The sequence below is a fragment of the Mirounga angustirostris genome, unplaced genomic scaffold (assembly GCF_029215605.1).
Source record: "Mirounga angustirostris isolate CCGP_5_RB_7025 unplaced genomic scaffold, mMirAng1.0.hap1 SCAF_4, whole genome shotgun sequence".
NCBI classification, from domain to species: Eukaryota; Metazoa; Chordata; class Mammalia; order Carnivora; family Phocidae; genus Mirounga; species Mirounga angustirostris.
This window is the reverse complement of record NW_026991712.1, coordinates 20058761-20083384: the sequence shown is the minus strand read 5'-3', so window position 1 is coordinate 20083384 and position 24624 is coordinate 20058761. Positions and strand designations below refer to the sequence as shown.

The following is a 24624-nucleotide window of genomic DNA, read 5'->3' as shown; positions in this document are numbered from 1 at the left end:
AGATGACATGGAAGGTGAAAGTTTAATATACTGCTTTGCACAATCCAATAGATAGATATTCTCTAAGAGGGGGGAAATAAGGGATTCTGTAAAGGACGTTCTAAGGTTTTGGAATAAAGAAATATAACCCAGAGTGGCACAGACCTGATAAAATCCAAACTATTCCCTTCTGGGAGTCCCAGATCAAGATGCCCCCACCTCTTTTTCAAAACAAATTGGAATGAAGAAAGACAAAAACATATCCCAACATAGCACAAAGGGTATATAACTTGTCTTTTAACATTTAAACTCTCAAAAAGAAAAAGTAAAACAATGAATAGCCACTATGTTTTAGTACACTGTTAATGCAGGAGAGAAAGTCTCCAAATCCATATTAGTGGAGACTGGAAGGACCCTCCGTTGGGTACATGTCTAGGAAGTCACTTCTGCTGCCCCAGGGGTAAACCACCTCTCTTGCTTTCAAAGACCATATGTGAAGTGCTTCTCAAGCATCATCCCCTCCCATCCTCCAGACTAACTCTGTGTAGATGGTGTTAGTGTTCTCATTCTACATATGAGGAGGCCGTGTCCCATGGCTCTGGAGTGGCACAGTGCAAGTTGAACTCCACTGAAATCCATTCGTACTCCAAAGCCCAGGCTCTGAAATACTAGACCATGCTACCTTTCAAGAAAGGGATGCTATGGCTCCCCAAAGTCAAAGCAATCTACTCATCTCAGAAGCCTGCATCTGGTAAGACAAGGTTTTAATCTAAGACCTTTACAGTGCTCTAGCATATGACTCACTGGGACCCGTCCACCTCTTAGACAGCAGGCTCCAGCCTGTGACCAAATGCTCTTGACATGTCTGGGCAACTTAAATTGAATCAGCTGTGTCCCATGCTCCAGATGCTCTGTCTTATCTGTAGCTTTCTACCAAGTCAAATTCATGAAGCATGATTTTGCGGAGAGTTGCATTTAGCCCCTGCCAAAGAGCAAGTTAGTCCCACAATTCTTTTTTTAAGTTTCTCCTAGATTTCCTAGAACATTCTGGAAAGAAAACTATAGGCCCAAAGCAGACCTTTGACTAGGGAGACTTGCCTGCCTTTCTTAACAGAACTACCAAAGAATCTACCAATTTTTTCCCCCAAACCCTCTCCTAGAATGGAATGTGAGACTGCATTGCAGGGTCACTCTTTCAATTTGATAGTTCTAGAAGGCAGAAGGCACTCTCTAGAAATCAGAGTGCACAGCTAGGAAATAAGAATGTTCTCTGAGGATCCCCTCCCAGCTCTCTAATATCTAATGTTTATGATGTTCAAAAACGTGGTCATGAATTTTTCTACTTTGTACAGTGCTTTAGAAAAACTCCCCTTCTTCCTCTCTTTAACAGTTTCCGTAGCTGAGGCAGGGCCCTCTGGTTTGGGTCTCAAATTCCCTCAGTGAATACAGGGATATCATTTTACTTATATACCTCTTCTTTGATAAAAATCCTATGTCTCTTCTCCCTTATCATATTTAGGTTTATTTTTTTAGCCACATAAACTCTGTAGGCTCCTTTTGGGGAGATGTGACTAACAGAGATGAGGTAGTAGGACTCGATATGTCACATTCATGGAGGAAGTGATTAATACCACAAGCAAATTGTCTGCTACACTTTAGTAAGAGGCAGAATTTTGGAGAAAGACTTTCTTTCCTGCAAAGAAAAGGAAGACACAGGAAGTCCCTGGTTTTGATCAGAATGATCCAGGGTCATCTCAGGTCATCTCATACTTTTGAGTCATGGCCTGATTTCTTTCCCTACCCTAAAGAAAGAGGGAAGGAGGTGAAGAATACAATCTGGGATTCTGAGGGCACAGGTTCCTCCCTCAAGACTATCAGAAACATGATCTATGTAGCTGTCCTATTAGCAAAGAGAAAACAAAGCTTTACCATGGTCTCCAACAAAGATGACATTGACACAGCGATGAAGCTTCAGCTGTTTCAGTCCATCCATTAATTGCCCCACTGTTTTGTCAATTTCCCTCAGAGGATTTGTCATCTGGAAAAAGGAGCAAATTAGTCCCTGCAGGTATTTTTTTTCCTTTCAGTTTCTCATAGATCTTCTATCCCTAGAACATTCTGGAAAGAAAACTTCAGGCCCAGAGGCAGAGCTTTGTCTAGGGAGATTTGCCTGCCACTCTTAATGGAAATCTGTTCTGAGCACTTTTATTTGTATTATTTCAGGAACATAAAACCTCTCCTCATCCAATCCCTTTCAAAATTCTGTGATACAAAAATATCAGAAATATTAAGGGCAATTCTTTTCTTTTTTAGAGATAAAATGACCTTTCTAAAATGTAACAATGTTATTTAAATCCAAGAATTTTGAAAGTGAGCAGAAAGTCAGATGGATAGTTTAAGCCTCTTGTTCACTAGGTGAAATCACATCAGGTTTTGAACCATAGTGAGAAGATGGAGGCTAAGTGAATCAAAAGCAGTTCTGAGGTAAAATGGTACCCTTCCACTGGATGCTAAATCAGAACATCATTAATACAATGGAATCCATCTAATGTTTCAAAGAATTTAACTGTCAATGTCTGAGAACCATAGATTCTTGATAGAAGACCCTCTTCTAAGAAACAAGCTACTGCTTCTCAATTTAGTCTCTTTCAAAAGCTGATTTTGAGTAAAAAAAGAATCTACAAGAGTCCTAAGTTCATAGGAAGTGAACCACTGAGCTTGTTCTAGATTTCTCATTCAGCCTAAGGAAACACAAAAACTCAGTTCTCTGAAGAACATTTCCAAAGCCGAAGAAACATAATCCGTGTCTCATGTTCTTGCTTCCAGTGGAAGCTTCTAACAGCATGAATGCTCCCACACACTAGAACCTTCCCCTCTCACCGTCATCTCTGTGCAATGGAAAGATTTCTGAGAAAGATTTCATCAAACACTTGAGAGTACTTCAGATGAACGTTACAACTTAGCTGCAGCCACACACATACACCCAAGAAGACTGGTAAGAACAGCAAGGTCTGCGTATCATTTTTTTTTTATTTCAGACATATAATATTATCTTCCACTAGCATCTTCTCAGATGACTCAAGACCTTTCCTCATATCATGTCCTCAGAAAAATCAGGTGTAAACTTGTTTTTCTTCATGACAGGAGTCAGTATTTCAAACTCTGTCCCAAGGAGTCAGTCACAAGTGGAAATCTCAGGATGATATGTGCAAGCAGCATCTGAAGGGCTAACGCGTGTGGGACTAACTGGTATTTGCTTCTGAGAAAAGCATGCTCTCCTCTAAGACTTTTGCCTCGACAAAAAAATACCAAATGCACAATATATGTCAATCCCTGGCAATGACTTATTTTCACCAGAAAGCTCAGCTGAAATCCAGGACCTCCTCAGTGATTAGCTCAAATAGTCCTAAGCAAGACAGTACCTCGGAGGTATCTGAAGGTTTCAAGAGAAGTGACAACTTACAGCCTGTTCTGAATGTACTGAAAAGAGGAAACATCACTCAGGTCTCTATGAGAAAATACACACAATTCCAACTATCCATTGTTTTCTCTTTTTCTGTCTCAGCTATTCCCTTGGCTATAACCTAAGACCTTTTCTGAATTCTGAAGGTACAAACCACTAACCTAAGCCAATTTTCTGTTGAGTTATAATTTACATTGTCTTTGAAGAATCTCCTTGCTGCTTTTCTGGATTGTTCTCAAGAACCAAGCCTACAAAGCATTGTAACAGATTCCATGAATAAGTGCAAGCAAATCCAACAGCCTTCCTAATATTCATTCAAGCCTAAATGTTAATACCAGTTTTAGGGCAACTAACTCTAAAGAAAGTAGAAGGTTCTTTTTTCCTGTCTTGCTGAAAGTTCAGGAGGTCTTCACATTAATGTTAACCTCTGAAGTATCAGATTCTTCTGGACTCCAAGCCAAGGATGACGCAACCAGAGTTTTTCTGAAACTTATTCAGCTGATTTTCAAACCAAGGCACGGAAGGAAACCTTCGACTCAGACCTGCCCGCCGCAAAGCTTTGGAACAATAGATAAACTTACTTTGTCCTGACGAGTTTCCGCAGCATAATGATCCATCCTATGTAATTTTCTTCTTCTTTTCTTTGGAGGAGCAACTGGTCTTTCCTGTCTCCTCTTAGGGGTAACCTTCCTCTTAGGTCTCTTAGCCGGAGTAAGAGGTGAGCCATAACTACTCTCCTGTACTGGCGGATAGAGATGTCTGGACTCAGAAGTCGTCTGTCCCTCTGGGTCAGATAATAAAGCTCACACTTTGCCATCTGGGGTCAGCAGAGCCTTAGTTAGAAAAACTGAGGCTCTTCAAGTGAGAAAAGGTGGGCATGAGGAATGATTCAGGGAACTCTACAGAGAGAAGCCTCCTAAATCCATCTTGACACTGCGGTCAGTTTCTTCACCGAGAGCAAGAATATGGCTTCAGAGAATCTAGTCACGTGGCTTTCTCTTGGGCTGAGGAGCCTACTTGTGGTTACACCTGGAGGCGACATACAGTTTTGCGTTCCATAACTCCCGCCTTAGGGAGAGACTGGTCCTTGGTTATGCGAAACTCTCCATTTTTAAAGTACTAGAAGAAAACCAAATAGAACACTAGCCATTTGGTCATTTCAAGGTGACAATGGGATTCATGTAGGTGGTTCCAATTCAGAATCTGATGGATATCTGTTCACACCACCAGTGTATATCAAAGCAAGGTATTGGCAAGGATTAGGGGAAAAAAAATTTTAAACCAAGGAGGGAGTGAAACATAAATAATAAGCAATCCTCCTTGGTCATGAATGTGTACTTACACAAATCAGGACTTTCAGCAGGAGAGAGAACTTCTCACTGATAATTTAGGTTTTCAGTACAGAGGAATTTTAAGCCAAGAGATAAACATAAAGAAAACTGTCTTTTAAAAAATTACCTTGTAAAATTAGGTAAAATGCAAAAAATCATCCAGATCTCTTCATCTTGGTCTACATATGAAGAAAGAATCTACGTGCTTATACTCTTCCTATCAGAAACCCCCTTCTTGGGAGGAGTGAGTATTAATACTATACATCCTGTTTTGAAAAATCTAGAGAGCAGTAAAGGTTGACACAGAAGCTGAATAAGGAAGATAAGTCCCTTTTGGGACTTCCAAACGCTAGAGAAAAACAGGCCCCTGATTTGCTGATGGTGCAAAGGTGAATTAAAGCAGCAAGCCCTGATGTCTCCCTAGCTGAGTCTCTCTCAGTGGGACTGCTCCAAGAATCATTCAGATGCGGGAAGGGATGGAAGGAGGAACAATGTTAGTGTATCCAAGAAGGAGGCCATCCGCCATGCCAGGTCACCATTTCCAGAGCAAGCGACTGCAAAGGCTTTTCTACCGCATCCTCTCTCTGGCAGAGTGATGGGAAGACCCAGCCCCACGGACTCCGGTTTGGTTTGGTTTTTTAAATGCGTCTAGTATTCAGGCAGTTCTCCATGAGAAGAGAAGCAAAAGAAAAAGAGGGTTTCCCAGTTCGTGGTCACTGAACACATTTCAGCTAGCACTCGTCTGCCCATCAGACACTCGGCCGTTTGCAAGAGACCTCAACATTCAGAAGACTCCACAAGCGGGTCCTTCTGGTTGCAGGAGGTTAGAGGAGCAGCGGGAGAGATAGAATTTAGCCAAAATGAGTTTTCATCCAGGGATTACATCGCATGTAGTTCCTTCTTCAAATGTTAGAGGTAGACGAAAGCTAGGTTTTCACTGACCAGCCATACTTTAGTCTGACTTTAGAAGATTTAGCCTGAGGTTATTAAGAAGATGGAAGGTAGAGGGGCAAATTTCCCTGCTTTTCAGGAGGATACTTTGCCATCTGAAGGTAGTAACTAGCCAGCCAAAGCTCTGCCTCTAGGCCTGGAATAGCAGCCGAACGGGGAGTCACAGAGAAAGCACAGAAGGTCAAAGAGAAAAAGATTGTGCCAATAATCAAAAGCAAGCATGTTTGTGAACATTCACCATTACACTATGAAACCAGGAGCAATACACCATTTCTTGAAGCTATTAGCCCAGTGTTTGGTCATCTCATTTAATAGCCTTTGGGAATCATCCTAAAAAAAGTATACTCGGATATTAAGCGAATAAAGCACAGATTTCAACTGCGTTGCAGCACATAACATTCTGCCAGATTGAATTTTTTTCAATTAAACTTCAAATGCAAAGTATTTTCTCATTAGATGTAAATGATGACATGTTACTGATTTTATAAATAATATTTCGGCTCGTAAAGTCTTTATAGACATTCCACATGTATATAATTGATAGAAACCAATTAGTTTACTACAGAAGAGAGGTTTTGCTGGCTTGTTTTGGTTGCATGTTTTTAAAGTGTAAACGGTTTTGCTTTTCGTTCAGTAAAAATAAGATTCCTAGAACCAAACAAAAAATAGTTGATATCTGAAAATATTCCTTGCTTTATTAGAAGAAAATGGTCAGATTATTGGTTATCACAACTGAAGATACATTCCAAGATATCCAACTAAGAGTGTTTTACCCAGTGGATACATGAGAATATCCCAGTTTATGAGAAGTATTAACACTAGAAAGAACATAGCATGAATACTTCCAAGTCTTAACTCAAAAATTCTAGAGGGGAAAAAAAAATCTCTATATATTTCTGAGCAACCCTGAGCACAGCACCATCATTACAACAAATTCAAGCATCCTATATTATGTTCCATATATCACTGCTCAGTACTTAAAAAAAACTTTTCAGTTTATTTCTTGATTAAAACACACACACATACACTTTCAAGTACATAATTACAAACTAAACTACACATATTAGAAATCCAGAGATGTTCCTGGATCAAGAACGCTTATTGCTGAGTGGTATAACTTTTAAAGAACTGAGGATTATGAGAGCTCCACCTATTTATATTGTAAAAAGCCAACTTTTGACATAAAGAAAATCTTCCGTTTGAATCGAACATTGTTATTTACCTGATCACTCTGCTTATCTCCTAGAGGTTTAAAGGGTTCCATGGGAAGAACCCAGGAGCTCTGAGATTCTGCCTCTAAGTCCATTTAACGACCAGGTGACCTGAGCCACCCCACACCTCTTTAGGCACCAGCCTCCTGCTTTTAAAAGAATGGCTATACCAACCTCTGGCTTGTCTACGCCATACTGTCTTTAAGGGGATATTATCCAAGCAAAGTTCAACTTTTAAATAAGGCACATGGATCTGCTTAGGACTTTTTTTTTAACATTTTAATAAAATGTGGTTCCTTTGGTTCATTTTAGATTAATCTCAAAGAAAGTCATCCTAAAGATAAAACAGCCATGCTTGCACTGGTGAGAGTAAGATTTGTGTTTCATGCAGATGTTTATCTCAATTTATCATTTGTTTCATAATCATGCAACACTCGTTAAACATCAAAGAGATAGGAAAAAGAGCATCAGACTTATATAACTGCAATGATTTAAGGCAAACTAAGAATGCTTTCACATAGCCATTACTTTCCAGTGTTTGAAAAAAATCACCACAGAATTGATGTTAAAACATTCAAAAATACTTGGGTATTTTTGGTGTATTCAGTATTTACTGCCTTTGGCTAGATATGCAGCCTTTTGCTCAAAAATATTTAAACCAAGCCACACTTCTCTGTATTTCCTACTCAATCTTATGCTGAACACAGTGAATTTAATTATCACCGATGGTGCTGTCATAGGCTATTAAAGAATGGGAGGCAGTTTCCATCAGCAGAGTTTTTGAAATGATTTGTCCTCCCAAATCAAGTTTGAGTATGTTGATGTAGACCGTACCACTCTAGTTAGAATGAGAGACGGAAATCATGTTAGATTTGCAAATCCCATCCTGTTTTAAAATGATCTAGGCTGCAACACCAGGAAGATTTCCATCTCCAGATGACTGAGGGACATCGTCAAATACAACCATCTCTTTCCCATCTCTGAATTTGAAATTATACTGGATATCATCTAACAAACAGATGGTTTTCAACCAAGATTCCTGACTGTTTGATAAAAGAGCATGACATTGCTCTGCTAAATAGATTCATTCAGTAGTGCATTTCTCTTGATTAAGAATTAATTTCCTTTTTGGGAGTGATGGATATGTTCACAGTCTTGATTGTGGTGATAGTTTCACAGGTATATCTACCGATGTCAAATTTATCAAATAAAAAAGCGTCCAATGCTAGAACATATACCAGGCTGATTGTACCTGCTAAGGCTGTTAGAGCTAGTTAGCTGACCTACCCTCTCTGAACTGCATAATTATTTTAAAGGGACTGAAATTCAGTTGGAGTGTTTTGTTTTGCAGGTTTCAACTCCAGATGTCTTTCCCTTCCTATCCCAGGGATGGCAAATGCCAACCCTGCCTGATCCTGTACCTTCTGACTGATGCCTTCCGGGATGGCATAAACCCCTCCTATGAACACCAAGTTTAGGATATATTTGAATATCAAATCAATTTGAACTGAAATTCCTGCAAGAGAAACAGGTATGTTTAAGATTTTTAGCCTTGTAGTTCTTTGACTATGTATAAACCTTACAGATGCAAATACCCAAGAGACTTTGTACAAATCCAGAAATCCAGCCAGTAGCCCAGGGGCAGAAGTTCTCCTCAGGCAGATGATAAGTTACTCACCTCAGGGCCAAAAGGGCCATATTTGTGTCCAGAGAAATCAGGTTGTTCGGAATAGAAGGCATAGACCGAAGGCCTACGGGAAAATTGGAAGGTTCAGAATCTCCCCCAAACCACATATAACAAAGAATATCAAGTTTCCCTTACACATTGAGGAAAAACTCCTCTCAAATCACGTTAACTAATCTCCCAATCACTGTTCGTCTTAACACGTAAAATATCTCTTTCTTGTTTTTCGGGGGCAGGGGGGCAGATTCTATTCTTCCCACATCCACCCCCCCCCCACAGTACTCCCACTGTGCTAGCTGCCTGGTACCACCTTCAGGGAGCAAAAGTCACAAAGGATTATCTGAACACATACTCGGGTTTTTGATCCTCAAGATAATAGAGCCCAGTGGAAAGTCACATGGACCTCGTGGCCTGCGGCCTGAAAGCACATCTCCATTAGAGTGAGAAGTCAGTCTTACTGCTTCCCCAGTCCTAGGGATGCTGCTCTGGTTTATTTATCAAAGCCAGGAACCCCCTGGAGCTCTGCTTCTAGCGGCCAGGATGAACGGCTGTACTAATCCCTGTAACTAAACAGTCCCCAGTGGCCTATGTCTGCCATATCCTTCTTAGGGAAGTAACCCTCAAGGCTGAGAACCACAAAACTTAGTAGTACTTCACCTCCACTGTGCCCATCTAGTCTTCACCCAGTTCTAACCTAGGATGGAGACATGCTGAAGAAAGAAGAGGGCAAGTCAGGGGGACAGAAACAAATACCTTTCGTCATCTGGCAGGGTGAGCCACTGCAGGATGGTTAATATTCTCCGCTCATGAGGGATGACCCTGGGCGGGAGGGGGGGGCATGACAAGCAAAGCATGATGTGAGGTCGCAGTTCCACAAATTCCAGCCCGCCGAGTGTTTGCTCTGCCACCCCTTGGGCTCTCTATTTACCACCTTCTGTTTTCACTTCGTTGTCGTAAAAGGCCCTCTTTTGCATTAGGGTTTAAACTTCCACTCCATTTGCAACATACTGTATTGCTCAACCTTAGCCATAGACGATGAGACTGGAAACTGATTCACAGTCAAATGAGGAACCTGCTGTTGATCAGAGGCTCTGCTACAGACAGAAAGACCCTGGGCTCAAAAGCATCACCATTTAGTGAGTAAAGCTGTTAGCTGTGGCCACAGAGGGACCAGGACTTATATCCCCAATCAGTATCTTGCTGGTGGTGTGACCTCTTTTGACCTCTGTGCCACTTTGACCTCTGTGGGCCTCAGTTTATACCTCAGTAAAGGAAAGATAATAGCAAAACACACTGCACACAACTTGATTGTAAGGATAAAATGAGACAAGACAGGGGCGCCTGGATGGCTCAGTCGGTTAAGTGTCTGCCTTCAACTCAGGTCGTGATCTCAGGGTCTTGGGATTGAGCCCTGTGTCAGGTTCCCTGCTCCTCCCCCCTTTCATGCTCTCTCTCTTAAATAAGTAAATAAAATCTAAAAAAAAAAAATGAGACAAGACAGGCAAAGGGCATGTACAGTGCCTAGCACATGGTACATTCCAAAAAAACCTTTATTTTTATTAATGATCATAAGGAGTTATCACTCTATCTCTAAAGACCTATATGACTTTAGAAATGTTATTTAATCTGAAACTTTACATTCTTCCTCTATAAAATAAGGGGTTAGGAAAGATAGTCTTGAAATTCTCTTCTAGCTCTATAAAAATCTATCAAGAATAGGCATATATAATTATGAGACTGACAAAAAGGCTATAATCTTCATCCACAATGACTTTTGTGTTTAAGTCTCATTCCTCTGTTGAAATATAATTACCCGAAATCTGGCAAAAGCTTCAAGAGCTCTCAGCTAACATGATAGTGCTGTAGCCTGAGCTGAGTTTCATTAAGATGCTCACAAGTAGAGTGATATTTTTATTTATGGGGAAATTTTGCTCATTCTTTCCTAACAAGGAGCACAACATGCTTGTCTGCTCCCCATCCAAGACCGGACGTTAGAGTTTGTTTATGATGAACTCAAACTAAAGCCCAAGTTTAATTGTGGTTAGTAAAAATTACTGTGGCCAAGAGTGAACCCTAGTATAAATTACGTTCCCTGGGTGATAATGATGAGTCAATATAGGTTCATTGGTTGTAACACACACACCACTCTGGTGGGGCTCACTGACGATGGGGAGGCTGTGCATGTGTGGGGACAGGGGGTATATGAGGATTCTCTGTACCATCCACTCAATTTGCTATGAACCTAAAACTGCTCTAAAAAAATAAACTCTCCTAAAAACTTACTGTGGGATGCTGGTGAGCCATGTAAACTTTTACTCTTGGTGGCTGTGAACAAGAGCAAGCCAGGGAAAGACAAATCTTCAGAGCCATGGCAGAAGCCTCGAGTTGGCAGGAGCTCTAATGAAGGAGCTCTTCCCCCATGCCCACCCCCACCAGCCACCCCCACCAACTCTCATAGATTGGAGATTTGTCATTCCTCTGGCCCCCTCTCCATCTAGAACGATCCCACCAGCCCAGAAAATCATGTTTACCATAAAATGGAGTCCTGATTTAAACAAAATCCAACGCTCTTGAATAAATGGGACCCTGTTTATTATATCCTATAATTGAATTAGAAATAGGCACAGCAAAGCCAAGTTAATCACTTCAGTTATTTAATTCATCAGCCTCAGAAATCCCTTGGATCTGAACAAAATAATTACATATTTAGAATTCTTTCCTAACTTAGAAAAAAGCAAATGCCGTAGCCCTTCCATTTTACCTCACTTAACTACCTACCTCCAAGCTGCTTTATATTATGTAATTGGTGTTAAGTCACAAAAATGGACTCTGATGGACTTGCTTGACGCCAACGGAAAAATACAAGCTAATAGAATTTGTGTGGAGCTCAGAGCACGCATCTTCTAACACCTCTGCTGGATATGGTGCTCATCCAGTAGCGGGCAGGGAATAAGAGTGTCCGCTCCAAGGCCAGAAGGCTTGGGTTGAATCCTGACTCCAACATATGTTGGTGATGAGACTTTGCCAAGTTACTTCACCTTTCAGTGCCTCTATAAAATGAGGATAATAATAGTTCTTATCTCACAAGGTTGTTGTAAGGATTAAAAGAGAGAATACATAAAAGCATTTTGGATAGTGCCCGGCACATCAAGTTTAGAGAATGTTAGCTTCTATCATCATGTACTGGATTCACAGGTCCACAGAGACAACACACTCATTCATGAAATATTTGTTAAATGTATATTACGTTCGAGGCTTTTGTGTGAATGTAAATAAAGATACAAAATACTCCTACTAAAAAGACACTTACAGAGGAGTCACTGTTCTCTGCTTAGAGAGGTAAGCAGGTGATTGTCACTTTCTGGGCAGGGGCTGAGTATGTGTGTGTGTGTGTGTGGTAAGAACCAGAGAGGGGGAACTGTAGAGGCCTGAGTATCCATCCTAAGTGTGACCCTGGGCACAACACTTTACCTCTCTCAGCCACAGTGTTGTAATCTCGCCAGTGAGGAGTTGGACAAAGTGGTCTCTAACTTTCCTAGGAGTTCTAGATCATCGTTACAAAATTGCCCCAGGAACCAAAAAGACATGGCCCCTTGCCATTAGTGTTTAAAATACAACACAGAGACATCACAAACAGACATGGCAAAGGAAGAATGTGTGTCCGAACAGAGAGGAAAATGGAGCTCATGTGGCTGTCTTCACCATCACTGTTTGATAGAGAACTTGTCATGAGACCAAGTACGTCAGATATGGTCAGAAAAAGAAAAAATTGAAAAAAAAAAAAAAGGAGGAATGGAGAATGAAGGACTAGGTAAGGCATTTAGTGTTAAAGAGGAACAAATTACCTTAGGACACATATCGTCATTGTATGGCCAATGTTGAAAGAGATGATGTGAATTAGAAAACAAATACCATTTATCGGTTGCTCTCCATGTACTAAGCACCCTCTAAGCACCCACTAAGTTAGCCCATGCTACCCTCACAACACCCTATGATAAAGATGCTATCGTTGCCATTTTAAGATTATGACATTAATTTATTGAGAGATTTCATCACTTGTTCATGGTCAGCATCGATGAAGTGGCAGGGCTGGGATTAGAATTGATCTAAACACTCAGACATACAGGGAATTGCTGCCTTTGAACATGAACTGACACACACACACAAAATGTCATAGTGCGTCAGCTGAGGATTACTTTGGAATAAAATGCTATCATTTAAAAGCAAGAATAATTCTGGGTTGCATTATGGAGCCACGTTAAAAAGATGGCCTTCAAAGTCTAAATCTGTGGTCTGAATCTGGTTTTAAATTTAAGAATTTTCAGAATGTACCATGTGTTGATTCCCCTGACGTATACTCCATTAAATAACTGAAAGTATGACCCTGGTTTGCTTTGTTTGTTTGTTTGTTTAGTTATGAAAAGATTTTTTTAAAAAAGAAAGAAAAAAGCTAAATCCACGTCACTCCCAGAATACAGAGGTAAAAGAACAATAGCCCGAGAAGCAAAGCAAAACTAAGGACATCTTTAGAGCACACAAAAGCTACCTTCTTATAAGTAGCTTGAAATGGATGGAGAAAATTGCCATTCCAAATCAGAACACTGGGCCTTTTCAATGAAGCTTTGCAGCAGTTTCGGGGGGGGGGGGGTGGTAAGGGTGGGGACTAAGTATTAATTATGTTGTTGGCCCCTCTCCATTCTGCCAAGCAAATATGTCATGGGGCAAAAGAAATCATTTCTGTAAGTATCTATGACAGTCAAGGGTTAAATTGGTAGATCAACATGTCATTTATGTGTCATTTCTAACATACCCACACTTAATTCTCAACTCAGAAAACTTCTTTAAAAAAAAAATAGGTGGGAAAAGGAGACTTTTACAGGGTCACTCTGTCTTACCTTCAAATCACCAAACCCACTTGCAATTTAGTCCTTCAAATCTGAAAAAGCTACTTTTATTCCTGAATTTGGAGAATATAGATGGTCCCATTCTGGATTAATTTGAACCTGTGATTGCTCTCAGCACACTACTATTATAGAATAGTCAGATTTTTGTTAAGGCATAAGAAGCAAATATGGAAACAGCTTTAGGTGGTTAAAAAAAAAAAAAAGATGGAAAGAACATCTCAGTGGGAACAAAATCCCCATGAAAGTTGAAACAGATTCCTTTTCTTACTAAGGAGCCTTAAAAATAATTAACATGTTGACACTTTTATTAGGTAAGTTTCATCTTAAGACTATTTTATGAACATTAACTACTAATCCCCCCATTACCTCTGTGGGGAAGAGAAGTAGTTCCATTTTTCTTATTAGGGAAATCCTAGAGTTCAGTGGAAAATGGAGTGGAAACAGAGGCTTCTCCTTGTCTCCTGTCTGGAATTTCCAATCTCTAGACCACTACATCAGCTGTCTGAGACCACACTAGACTTTTAATGTTGTGAACCAAAATAAATATAGCATGTTATAATATATTTATAGAAAATGATAATGCAAACCACAGCAATAAATAGTCTAAGAGAAATATACATTCCCTAGGAGGTAAGTTACCAAAACCTATCAACAGGGACAGAAAAATCTTAAGGATGACAAGAAGAAGAGGAAGTTTTCTTTACATTCTATTAAGAAAAGAAAGGGGAAAAAAAAGAGAGGGAAGACCTCTAAAAAAAAATACTTGGAAGATTATTTTCAATCAGAAAATATTCAAAAGCTCGAGTTCTTTTATATTTAACTGAAATAAAATCAAATTGAATTCATGTTTCATAAGCTAAATCATAACTGTAATTTTACAAACATTGACAAAATAAAGATAACTTACACCGACCAGAAGAATGTCCCAGCTTTCACCCCTTGCTTGGTGGCTGTAATCCATAGCTAATGAGGAAAATATAAGGGGTTTATAATGTGTTCTGAGTTTTAGTCAAAGAAGAAAAGTTTTTAAAATATATTAGATCAGATATCTTATACTTTACCCACACCCTACGATAAATTTCACATTATTTGCATTCATTCTCTTTTCACATCTGGAAGTCAGAATCATTATTTCCATAAATGTCATTCAATACATTCTCTGCAAAAGCTTTCAAAAGCTCTGCTGTGATTCTAGTGGCATTTTTAACTCCTATTTCATCTCAAAAGTCTCTTCTGTACCTGTCTTTTCTGATCATTGTTTTGAATATTTCACTTACATGACGCAATTCTGCTCATCAAAGGACCCAGGAGTGGACCATATGTTTCCTGTACTATTGAAAGCCTACAGAGGAGAACCCCAATTTGGCACACAGATGCCAGAATCTTGGAACCTAGCTTTGTCTTGTTTTGTTTTAAACCAGGTAAATGAAAAGGGTGAAAAAAGCTATTTTTTATTCTGAGATTTTCCCATGTATCTTTTATTTAGCCTTTCAATAAATGGAGTTTTAGGAATAAGCTCCTGGGATAAGTTAGGTGAACCAAGCATTTCCTTTAGGCTTTTAAAATATTCTTTCCAGTGCATGCCTTTGGGAGGCAGAAGATTCGGTGGTTAAGAACCTGAGTTCTACAACCAGATCGCTGGGTTCTAAGCCTTGCCTCTGTCACTCACCAACTGTGCAGTCCTCCAGTAAATTCCTTAAGCTCTCTGGGCTTCAGTTTCCTTTACAATGTAGATAATATCACCTCGCACATGGGATTATTCTAAGCTTTAATGAGTTAATACATTTGAAGTCCTTAAAGCAGTGTCTTAGCATTTGGTGAACACTGGATCAATTTTAATCTTAATTATTATGCAATGGAAAGAAATATAATCCAATTATTCTAGGAACATTAAAAACAGCTTAGGATGGCCAGTGTCCCACTGAACATAAGTCTGTAAGAAGAACCTTCCCCCCGCCCCTCAGGAGGCAAACAGGAAGGAATGTGGCTCGTTTGTTCTAAGACCCAAGCAAAAATGGTCTAGGAATTGCAGCCAGCAGGAGCTTTTCTGGTTTCATTGTATCCAGATTTCCAGAGTGTCTTACAGACTCCGGTGAAAACCTCTGGGTTTTGAGGAAAGGGGAAATTGGGATGTGTGGGGCCTCCATGAGGTTGGCTGTGTTTTCAGAAGGGTCTGGGACGTCCGGCCTGGGGGAGTTCTGCAGATTCCCAAACCTCTGCAGAGGAATTGAAGATCTCCAGCCTCGCAAAATCACAGCTGCTGCAGCGGGCAAGTAAGGGATAGGCAGGAGAGCATGGAGAGCCCTCTCAGACTGGAGGAGGTGTGAGCTGCCTAGCGAATGTCAGCATGGGGGAGGTGGTGCCCTCCTCCCATAGGGATGGGTCATAGAGATAAGGATCTCAGATTGCTCTGAGTGACCTCCCAGAGTTTGGTTCAGAGTATCCTTCCATTTTACAGACAAATTCTGGCATGCTGGGAGTCCCCGGGCCAACCACGATTCAAAATGTGTCCATTCATTCATTTTTTTTTTTTTCTTGGTGATCACATTTTTGAAAGGGTTAGGGAAAAAAAATGCCCTTTAGTTTATAAATTTTTGAGTTATCTGCCAATCAATTCATTTTAGGAGTGGAAGAATCCTTGGTCATTTAATATCAAAATTTACTTAGGTTTCTCTTTTCTTTTTTGTTTTTTTTTTTTTATTTATATGGATTTTTTAAATTATGTTATGTAGGTCACCATACAGTACTTCATTAGTTTTTGATGTAGGGTTCCATGATTCATTGTTTGCATATAACACCCAGTGCTCATTGCAATACATGCCCTCCTTAATACTACCCATCACTGGGCTAACCCATCCCCCCACCTCCCTCCCCTCTGAAACCTCAGTTTGTTTCCCAGAGTCCATAGTCTCTCATGGTTCATCTTCCCCTCTGATTTCCCCCCCCTTCATTTTTCTCTTCCTTCCTCTGTGGTCCTCCGCACTATTCCTTATGTTCCACATATGAGTGAAACCATATGATAATTGTCTTTCTCTGCTTGACTTATTTCACTTAGCATAATCCCCTCCAGTTCCATCCATGTTGATGCAAATGGTAAGTATTCATCCTTTCTGATGGCTGAGTAATATTTCATTGTATATATGGACCACATCTTGTTTATCCATTCATCTGTTGAAGGGCATCTCGGCTCCTCTTTTGAATGTCTTCTACATTTGAAAATGCATGCAAAAAGTCTCCTATATTCCATACATGATAAATTCTTTGTTTCAGCCAACTCTTAATGGAGGGCACCTAGTACAACACCATCTCCCCAGACAAAGCATCAGGAATATTCCGTTTTATTGATTTATATATCTCTTCATATATTTCCTCATCAATTTCTATAGTAGTCACAGTTTCTTCCACAACTCCCTATGTCATATTTAAATGCTGATCATAAGCATGTAATCTGCCTGGAAGCTCTCTGTCGTTTCTTATTTTCATATAAATTCGCTCATCCAGGCTGAGCCTGATGAGATCCAGACCCAGATCCAGATCCAGATCTAGAGTGCTGGTAGTTTGTTGCTGGTCTACGTGGTCCGCCAAGTTTCAAGCCCTGCGCTCTGTCCCTCCTCTCGAGAGAGAACGAGAGCCTGCCCTCCACCCACCCCAACTGCCTCTAGAGATGGGAAAATGCAATGCCGGGCAAATAGAAAGAAATTTCCTATGCACCGTCTTACTTTGTAGAGTTTGCATTGGTCATTTGAAACTGGGGCAGAGCTTCAGGGGGAGGCATAGGCTGGGCCTATAAGGAAAGGGAATGTCCAGGCCTGGGCATGTCCATTCTTTCTTGTGCAGGACCTCCAGTATCAAGAAGATGCACTCAAAACTAGGTGTTGGGCATCCCGCAGGTGACTCAAAACCACATCAGATCCCAGAGAGACCAGTTTCTTGTATATATATATATTTTTTAAAGATTTGCTTATTTATTTTGGGGGGTGCAGAGGCACAGAGAGAATCTCAAGCAGACTCCCGCCTGAGCTTGCAGCCCACACCTGCCTGCTGGATCTCGCGTCCCTGAGATCATGACCTTGAGCTAAATCAAAAGTCAGATGCTTAACAGACTGAGTCACCTGGGTGCCCCAACCAGTTTCTTCTATTAAGTGATCTATTTCCATACTTATTTTCATTTCAGAGACTCACAGTGTATTCATATCCAAACAACTTCATACAAAATCTAGTGCCTTGCTATTTACAAAGAAGTTGTACTAGGCAATATTTGGCAGTTATGAAATGTGAGATTAATCTGGGGTTTTCTAATGGAAATTTTTTAATGCAGTTTTGTCAAATGATGAGTCTGCACTTTCAAAAGTTATTGTTGTGGAATTATGCTGATGTTGGCATTATCTGGGCAACAGGAAGTCCTACGGGTAACTTTCAGCTCAGTAATCCTCACAGGAAAAGATCACCAGAAGGGGTCTTTGCAATGGTATAAGGAAAGGGCATGGGGAGAGAGGGTGGCAGAAGTGAGTGTGCTAAAATGTGCCCAAAGGCAAAGTCAGGGTCATGTGCTCTTTATACTTTTCTGTACTTCCCCAGATTTTTACAGTGACAATTAACATCTTTGTAATCAGAAAAAAAAATAGCCAATTGTAAAAAGCAAGCAAACCATGAAGACAATTAAAAGGTTAAAAAAAAAAAAGTTATTTCTGGACCACCTGGGTGGCTCAGTCAGTTGAGCGTCTGACTCTTGATTTTGGCTCAGGTCATGATCTCAGGGTCCTGGGATCGAGGCCCATGGCAGGCTCTGCGATCAGTGGGGAATCGGCTTGAGGATTCTCTCTCCCTCTCCCTCTGCTCCTCTCACCACCCCCGCAACACTCTCTCTCTCTCTCAAATAAATAAATGAATGTTTTTAAAAAAGGTATTTCTTCTCAAAAAAAAAAAAAAGAATCAAAACATTCTTCCTGCTTTTTGGTACAAGTCATATTGACCATATTTTCTAAAAGAAAAGTAGGAGCATGGTCAGAAAAGTGCAAAAAGTGAACAAATGAGAGAATATTTAAAATTAAAAACATTTAAAAATCTCAAACTAAAGAATCCTAGCAGTAATGAAGCCATTCTATCAGGGTTTAGGCAAATGGTAGGAGACTGAAGCATGATGTTCTTAAGTTAAATCAGATCATAAGTAGTTCTAAAAGTTCCTTTGCAGGGCATATGTATATATTTTATTTCTGAACTCAGAAGTTAAATCTAGTAATCACAGAGAGAAAAAGTCACTAAAACGCTGGTCAAAAAAAAAAAAAAAAAAAGAAAGAAAAAAGAAAAGCAAGAACAAGCCTCTGGGGTTATTAGAAAAAGAGAGAGAGAGAAGTTTCTAGTTCCTTGTTAATTCAGAGAAAAGGGAATCAGTATTTCTCTGAATTTGAATGTAATATAAATTTCCTCAAAGATTGGTAAAACAGCACAACGAAAATAACCTGACAAGACACTGGATTGGGTTTCCCCACCTTTAATGCCAATATTTCTCCATTGCTCGGCTTTATCTAGAGGCAGTTTCCAACATTAAGGTCTCAGATACTACATTTTGAAGAGGGAACAAGTGGGAAAATTATTGTACCTATTTGATATGTTATCGGGAATTAAAAAAAAAAAACCTTTCTCACTGGAATCAGAAGGATTTAAATGTGAAATCCAACACTTTCTCACATTAAACAAAGTATGCTGCTATAGGAGAAGGGGAGAAGTTTTGAAAAAGAAAATAAGCAAAGAACATTTTTCAAAAACGTGAGCTACTATTGTAGTCTTTCTAGCAGTTCTTTGCAGGGAAATTATTCCTTTGCATTCAAAAGCACAGAGCCTGGATAAATAGAATTCTGGGAGACCAGAGGGATGCGTGGGCCTGTAGCATCAGCTGCAGGAAATCACTCACTGAGATTCAAGAGTCAGAACAAGCTAAGATATGAGGGTTGGGGCTGCAGCAGAGTGGACTGTGGGCCGGTGTGGCTCTTTGCAGGTGGTTAGGGCCTGAAGAAGGTACCTGATAAAGTACAGGGAAAAAGTACAGGCAAACACAGCTCAGATACAGTGCAATCCAAGTTCAATCCAAGACACAATAGTGGGACACCTGAATGTGTCAGGCTGTGGATTACGGCCCGAGAATAAAGAGATTCTACCCCCACAGGGCCCACAGTCTGAAGCAGATATGTGAATAATTTCAAAAATATATGGTCAAATCTATGACAGAAATAATGTGAAAACCCAAAGGAGGGTCCCTGAGCTTAGCCAGGGCTGGAAGAGCTTAGTGACTCCCTGGGGACAGACAGTTCAACTGAAATTTGAAAGATAAATAAGAGTCTGGTTGCAAAGCGGCTAGGTGAGAATTTAGAGCACCCTAAGTGCAGAGCAGAGTCCATCCTAAGCATGTTAAGATACAGTAAAAAGAGCGGGGGGGGGAAGCCCAGATTTATAGCAATCTATGGAAAAGAAACAACAGAATAAATAAAAAGTAAAATTTTCCTGAAGAGAAAGCAACACCTCCCACTAGCAGGATAATAAAATGGGCAGGAAGAGAGGTTAGCAATGACTTGCACTTTCCATCAAGTCAATCCTTTTGGCCCAGAATTCCATGCCTGTTCTAATGTCATCCAGCTTCTCTTTGGCGTCTCTTTCTCAAATGTGCCATGGTTCCTGTGTTTTCACGCTACAGTAATTCACGAGGATGGTCTCAGGACCAACTCACTCTGTCACCACTACTGGCAGAAATAGCTGCACCCCAAGCCTCTTGAGGAGTGAGAAGAATGCACCTGCTCCTCCTAGAAACGCCTTGCTGGAAACTGTGGCTTTGGAGGACTTGCATCATGGTGGGGTGTTGGACTTCTCAAATCTCCATGTTTCGTGGGCCCCTTGGAGTCTCATGCATTCTCCACTTTGCTGAGTCCAGATTTAAACCGAACAGGGAATTTCCCACTGAAATATCTTACTATCAGAAATTGCAGGATTGTAGCAGAGAGATTTTGCAAAGAAATAAACATGCTTAAGGAACTTCAGAAAAAGTTGTTGTAATGAGAACAAAGTAATTTTAAAGCAACGACAACAACAGAAGGAATTCCATTAAAATATGTATGAGAATTGTAGCATCATAAAGTGCATGACAACTTTTAATAGCACATTGTGAGGATTAACAAATTAAAAGCAGACCCCAGTTTGCTAAAATGGCTATATCCGTGTTACCAAAAAGAAAATAAAGGGGGGGGTGAAATTAAATTATAGAAATTATTTTTGGAAGCCTAATGGTGAGATTCAAATTTTCAGATGGATGATATACAAATGCCTCATCCCATCTATTAAATTTTAAAGTAGGATTAGAGTAGTTCTTATTTACCATTTACTCTGACTCCTTTATTATTTAGCCAAATGTCTTTCATGGTTTCATCATTCAGTAAAAATAAGGTGAGTTTAATTTAATTACCTAAGATTTTAACAAATATTTTCTTTACCCCAATTATTTTTTTCAGTGGTTATGTTGTGAAATATATCAGCCTCTGAAAAGATGAGGTAAATGTTAAGAAATATTTATTAAGGCTCATCTTTTCTTATATTTATAGTTTCTTATATTTTTATTCTGTAGTTTCTTATAGTTTCTGTCCATATGTTCTTCATATGTGCTTAATTTCAATAATAAATATGTTTTTAAATTATAGCTACTATGTTCCTTGAAATGTTTATGGTGTCCCTTTGTTCAAGACAGAAGTACAGGGGCACCTGAGGGGCTCAGTCGTTAAGCGTCTGCCTTTGGCTCAGGTAACAATCCCAGGGTCCTGGGATCGAGCCCCACATCAGGCTCCTTGCTCGGCGGGAAGCCTGCTTCTCCCTCTCTCACTCCCCCTGCTTGTGTTCCCTCTCTCGCTGTGTCTCTCTCTGTCAAATAAATAAACCTTAAAAAAAAAAAAAGAAGAAGAAGAAGAAGATAGAAGTACAAATCAGTTTCATTGTAAATCTTTGTCAACATTAGGAAAATACTAAACTTGGTCAAATCTGTCAACATTGAGAGTTAGTCAGGAAAAAGGCAAACAGAATTGAAAAAGCCTTCACTCCATTGGACAAGTTAGCAGCATTCCCTCTGCTCTGTTTCTGCAGAGGTTAATGAATATGTGGACTCATCTTCTGAGTCATGCCAACCCAGAGGGAAACTAATGTCAACACTTGGGGTAAGGTGATCCAATTTGATAAAATTACTATTTATCTCTATCTCCTTTGTGGTTCTTCAGGGGAGTTCGCTTCCATGACAAAATTAATATAAAAAACCAACTAGTGACAGCTTGACAGAACTCTAAATTTCAATCATTTTATTTACACATAAAATGTCCTTCTATCATAAACTTTGTGAAATCCACCCTGTAAACAAATTTCACTATGCTCACAACTTAGGTCGTCACAGACTTCTGGGAGTCCAGCCTGAATAAAGACAGCAGAATCAGAACATCTACTATAAAGAAACACTTCTACAGACATAGAAGAAGTCTTCCAGTATTTATTTTTTTAAAAAATGAGAAGCCCATGTTTAACTTTGCATACTGATTTGTTAGGCATGAATATATTTTTGTAATCACAAATGACCTTTTATCAAAGAGCAACACCTTTTTCTTCTGACTTTATATTCTCTAGCTTGCCCATAGATTGGAGCAAACATTTCCAGGTATGGGATCGCTCAGGGATGGTAGATTCAGGAAGTGTGCAGACACTGCCCATCTTCATGTCATGGCAGATAGACAAAGGTCTCAGCCCTCTGTCCTAGCCAGTGCTCCAGGGAGTTGCAGCCCCCAGTCAGAGTTGACATAAGGTGGGACCGTTTGCCGTCTTTCTTCTTCATGTTTTTCATCGGCTGGGTATACTGGATTGTGCTCCTGTAGAGATTCTGGCCCTTCTTCCCAGGGGCACCCTTGGTTCAATTCTGCCCATTCAACAACCATGGTTCCACATTGCCATTTTGCTCATGTCTGACCAAATAAAGTTGCCTAACCTTGCACACAGTCATAGGAAAAATATGATGTAGAAAGCCACCTACATCCTTTTTTACTTTCTGCCCATCCATTAGATCTGTAGTAAACAGTATGAGTTCTTTCAAAGTATTAATTTGCTGGTCCGAAATGAAGGTAGGGTTCCACTTACATGTAACTTCCAAAAATTTCAAAAAAATGGATTAAACAAAAGAATTCATGAATTTCCTGTGGGTTTCATTGAGCTCCTTTTTATCAGCAAGTTTCCCTGTCTCTGTTCATATGGTACCTGGGCCAAAATTTGGGGGTAGTCCTAGTCGTTCACTTCTCTTTTTCATTGTACCCCTAAAATCTAGTAAATCAGTAAGATCTGACTGTATTCCTTCCTCAAAATGTTTCCGAAATTTGCCCTTCTGTCACCATTTCCATCACCATCATCTAATGAAGACAGTTATCATCTCGCACATTTATAATCATTACCTCACCTACACATACACATACACACACAGACAGATGAACATGCACACATATACACATTATTTACACATATACATAGATATTATTTGCATATATATATGTATATATATATATATATACACAACACTAAAGGACAGAAACATTGCTAAGTATGAGGAAATTATATGCATCTTTTTTGCAGGTAAAAATCGGGGGATGAAGTGTTTCAATGCACAGACACACATACATAAAAAATACAAAACTTACCGGTTGACCTCCCCACCATCTATGATTAAACTTCTCTCGCCCCCGAAGATGGAAAGTGGCATCAAACACAGGATCATACATTGAATTGCCAACAATCCCATGTGATTCTGGATACAGTCCCTTTGTGTAAAAGCAAACTTACTGTTAAAATACCAATATGATAATCTGTATATATTAGTTCTACCATAAATTTTCTTATCATAGGAGGTTTTATAGAAATATTTAATTTCCAAATTTATATAAGATATATAGAGACTTCATGTGTGTCTGAGCAAACATGAGTATTATCTATGGATTAATCATAAGCTATCTGAGAGACTTAACATGATGATAAGAAATTTAATATTTGGGGTTTTTTAACTGTTGCAATTTAATAAGATGACAGTAACTTTTATTACAATAAACTCAGCTGGAGATTGAAATTTACTTATGTGCCTCCAAAGAAGCTTCTATTCATAAATACACTTTTCCTTTTCCCTAAGTTCTACTTCTACCCCAGAACCCCTCAAATTCATAATAATAATAAAATAAATAAACAAATTATGTTTTTAAAGAAGAAAGCAAGGTAGAATTGGGAGTATCTAAAAACTAAAACAAAGCAGTCAATATTTTCATTTGAAAACTCAGAAAATAAACAACAGATCCTGTGGTATCTGGGAGAAGTTTAATGTACGTGTTCAAACAGAATGGCACCTGAAAAAAAGTTTTCAGTTTTGAAGTGACAGCAAAGTTCAGTCCCCCACAAAGTTAGTAAAAGACATGTACTGTGAACAGCTCACTCAGACAAGATAGAAAACAGACAGATTTTCTTGGAACACTGAGAAACATGTTTTTTAAAATCTCCCTTTAAGTCATTTCATGATGACATCTACATCCACACCCTCTGGATCTACATCATTTGAAAAAATACTTACAGGGGCACCTAAGTGGTTCAGTCCGTTAAGTGTCTGCCTTTGGCTCAAGTCATGATCTCAGGGTCTTGGGATCGAGCCTCATGTCAGGCCCCCTGCTCTGCGGGGAGCCTGTTTCTCCCTCTCCCTTTGCCCCTCTCTGCCCTGCTCACTCTCTCTCTCTCACTCTCAAATAAATAAATAAAGTCTTAAAAAAAAATACTTACAGTGGCCAAAGTATATAAGTTAGGGAAAGTTTTTGTTGGGTACACGGGTCTCATGTAGGGAGAGTGTGTGCCGCAAGACCCTAGGAACAGAATTTCAGACATTAGAGCAAGAGAACCAACAGAGTCACTTCACGTATGGGAATCCACTGTATAAACTATCAAACACTTGCGTTACCATCACTTCCGTATTTCAAATAATAGAACACATTTAAAGCCACGTGTCCATAGCTCTCAAAGCCCATAGCTGTGCGCATACTGTGCAGATCATGGATCCTGATGAGAA

General features: G+C 39.7%; 1 protein-coding gene and 1 pseudogene across 19 annotated transcripts in view; both read right to left on the bottom strand.

Annotated features, from left to right (window-relative positions):
- ENPP2 (ectonucleotide pyrophosphatase/phosphodiesterase 2) overlaps window positions 1-24624 on the bottom strand; it is a 142622-nt gene that overhangs the window by 34564 nt on the left and 83434 nt on the right. For 14 of the 19 annotated variants that reach the window (XM_064587959.1, XM_064587963.1, XM_064587960.1 and 11 more), the window contains exons 7-13: window positions 24342-24421; window positions 23225-23344; window positions 14431-14486; window positions 9373-9438; window positions 8614-8686; window positions 4024-4179; window positions 1909-2017 (exon numbers count right to left, since the gene is read on the bottom strand). In XM_064587959.1, coding sequence (XP_064444029.1) covers window positions 1909-2017; window positions 4024-4179; window positions 8614-8686; window positions 9373-9438; window positions 14431-14486; window positions 23225-23344; window positions 24342-24421 — 660 coding nt within the window. The remainder of the gene's footprint in view (window positions 1-1908; window positions 2018-4023; window positions 4180-8613; window positions 8687-9372; window positions 9439-14430; window positions 14487-23224; window positions 23345-24341; window positions 24422-24624) is intronic. The other 5 variants (XM_064587968.1, XM_064587969.1, XM_054512502.2 and 2 more) reach the window with 1 other exon arrangement.
- LOC123858498 (U6 snRNA-associated Sm-like protein LSm3) lies at window positions 14499-17111 on the bottom strand (annotated as a pseudogene).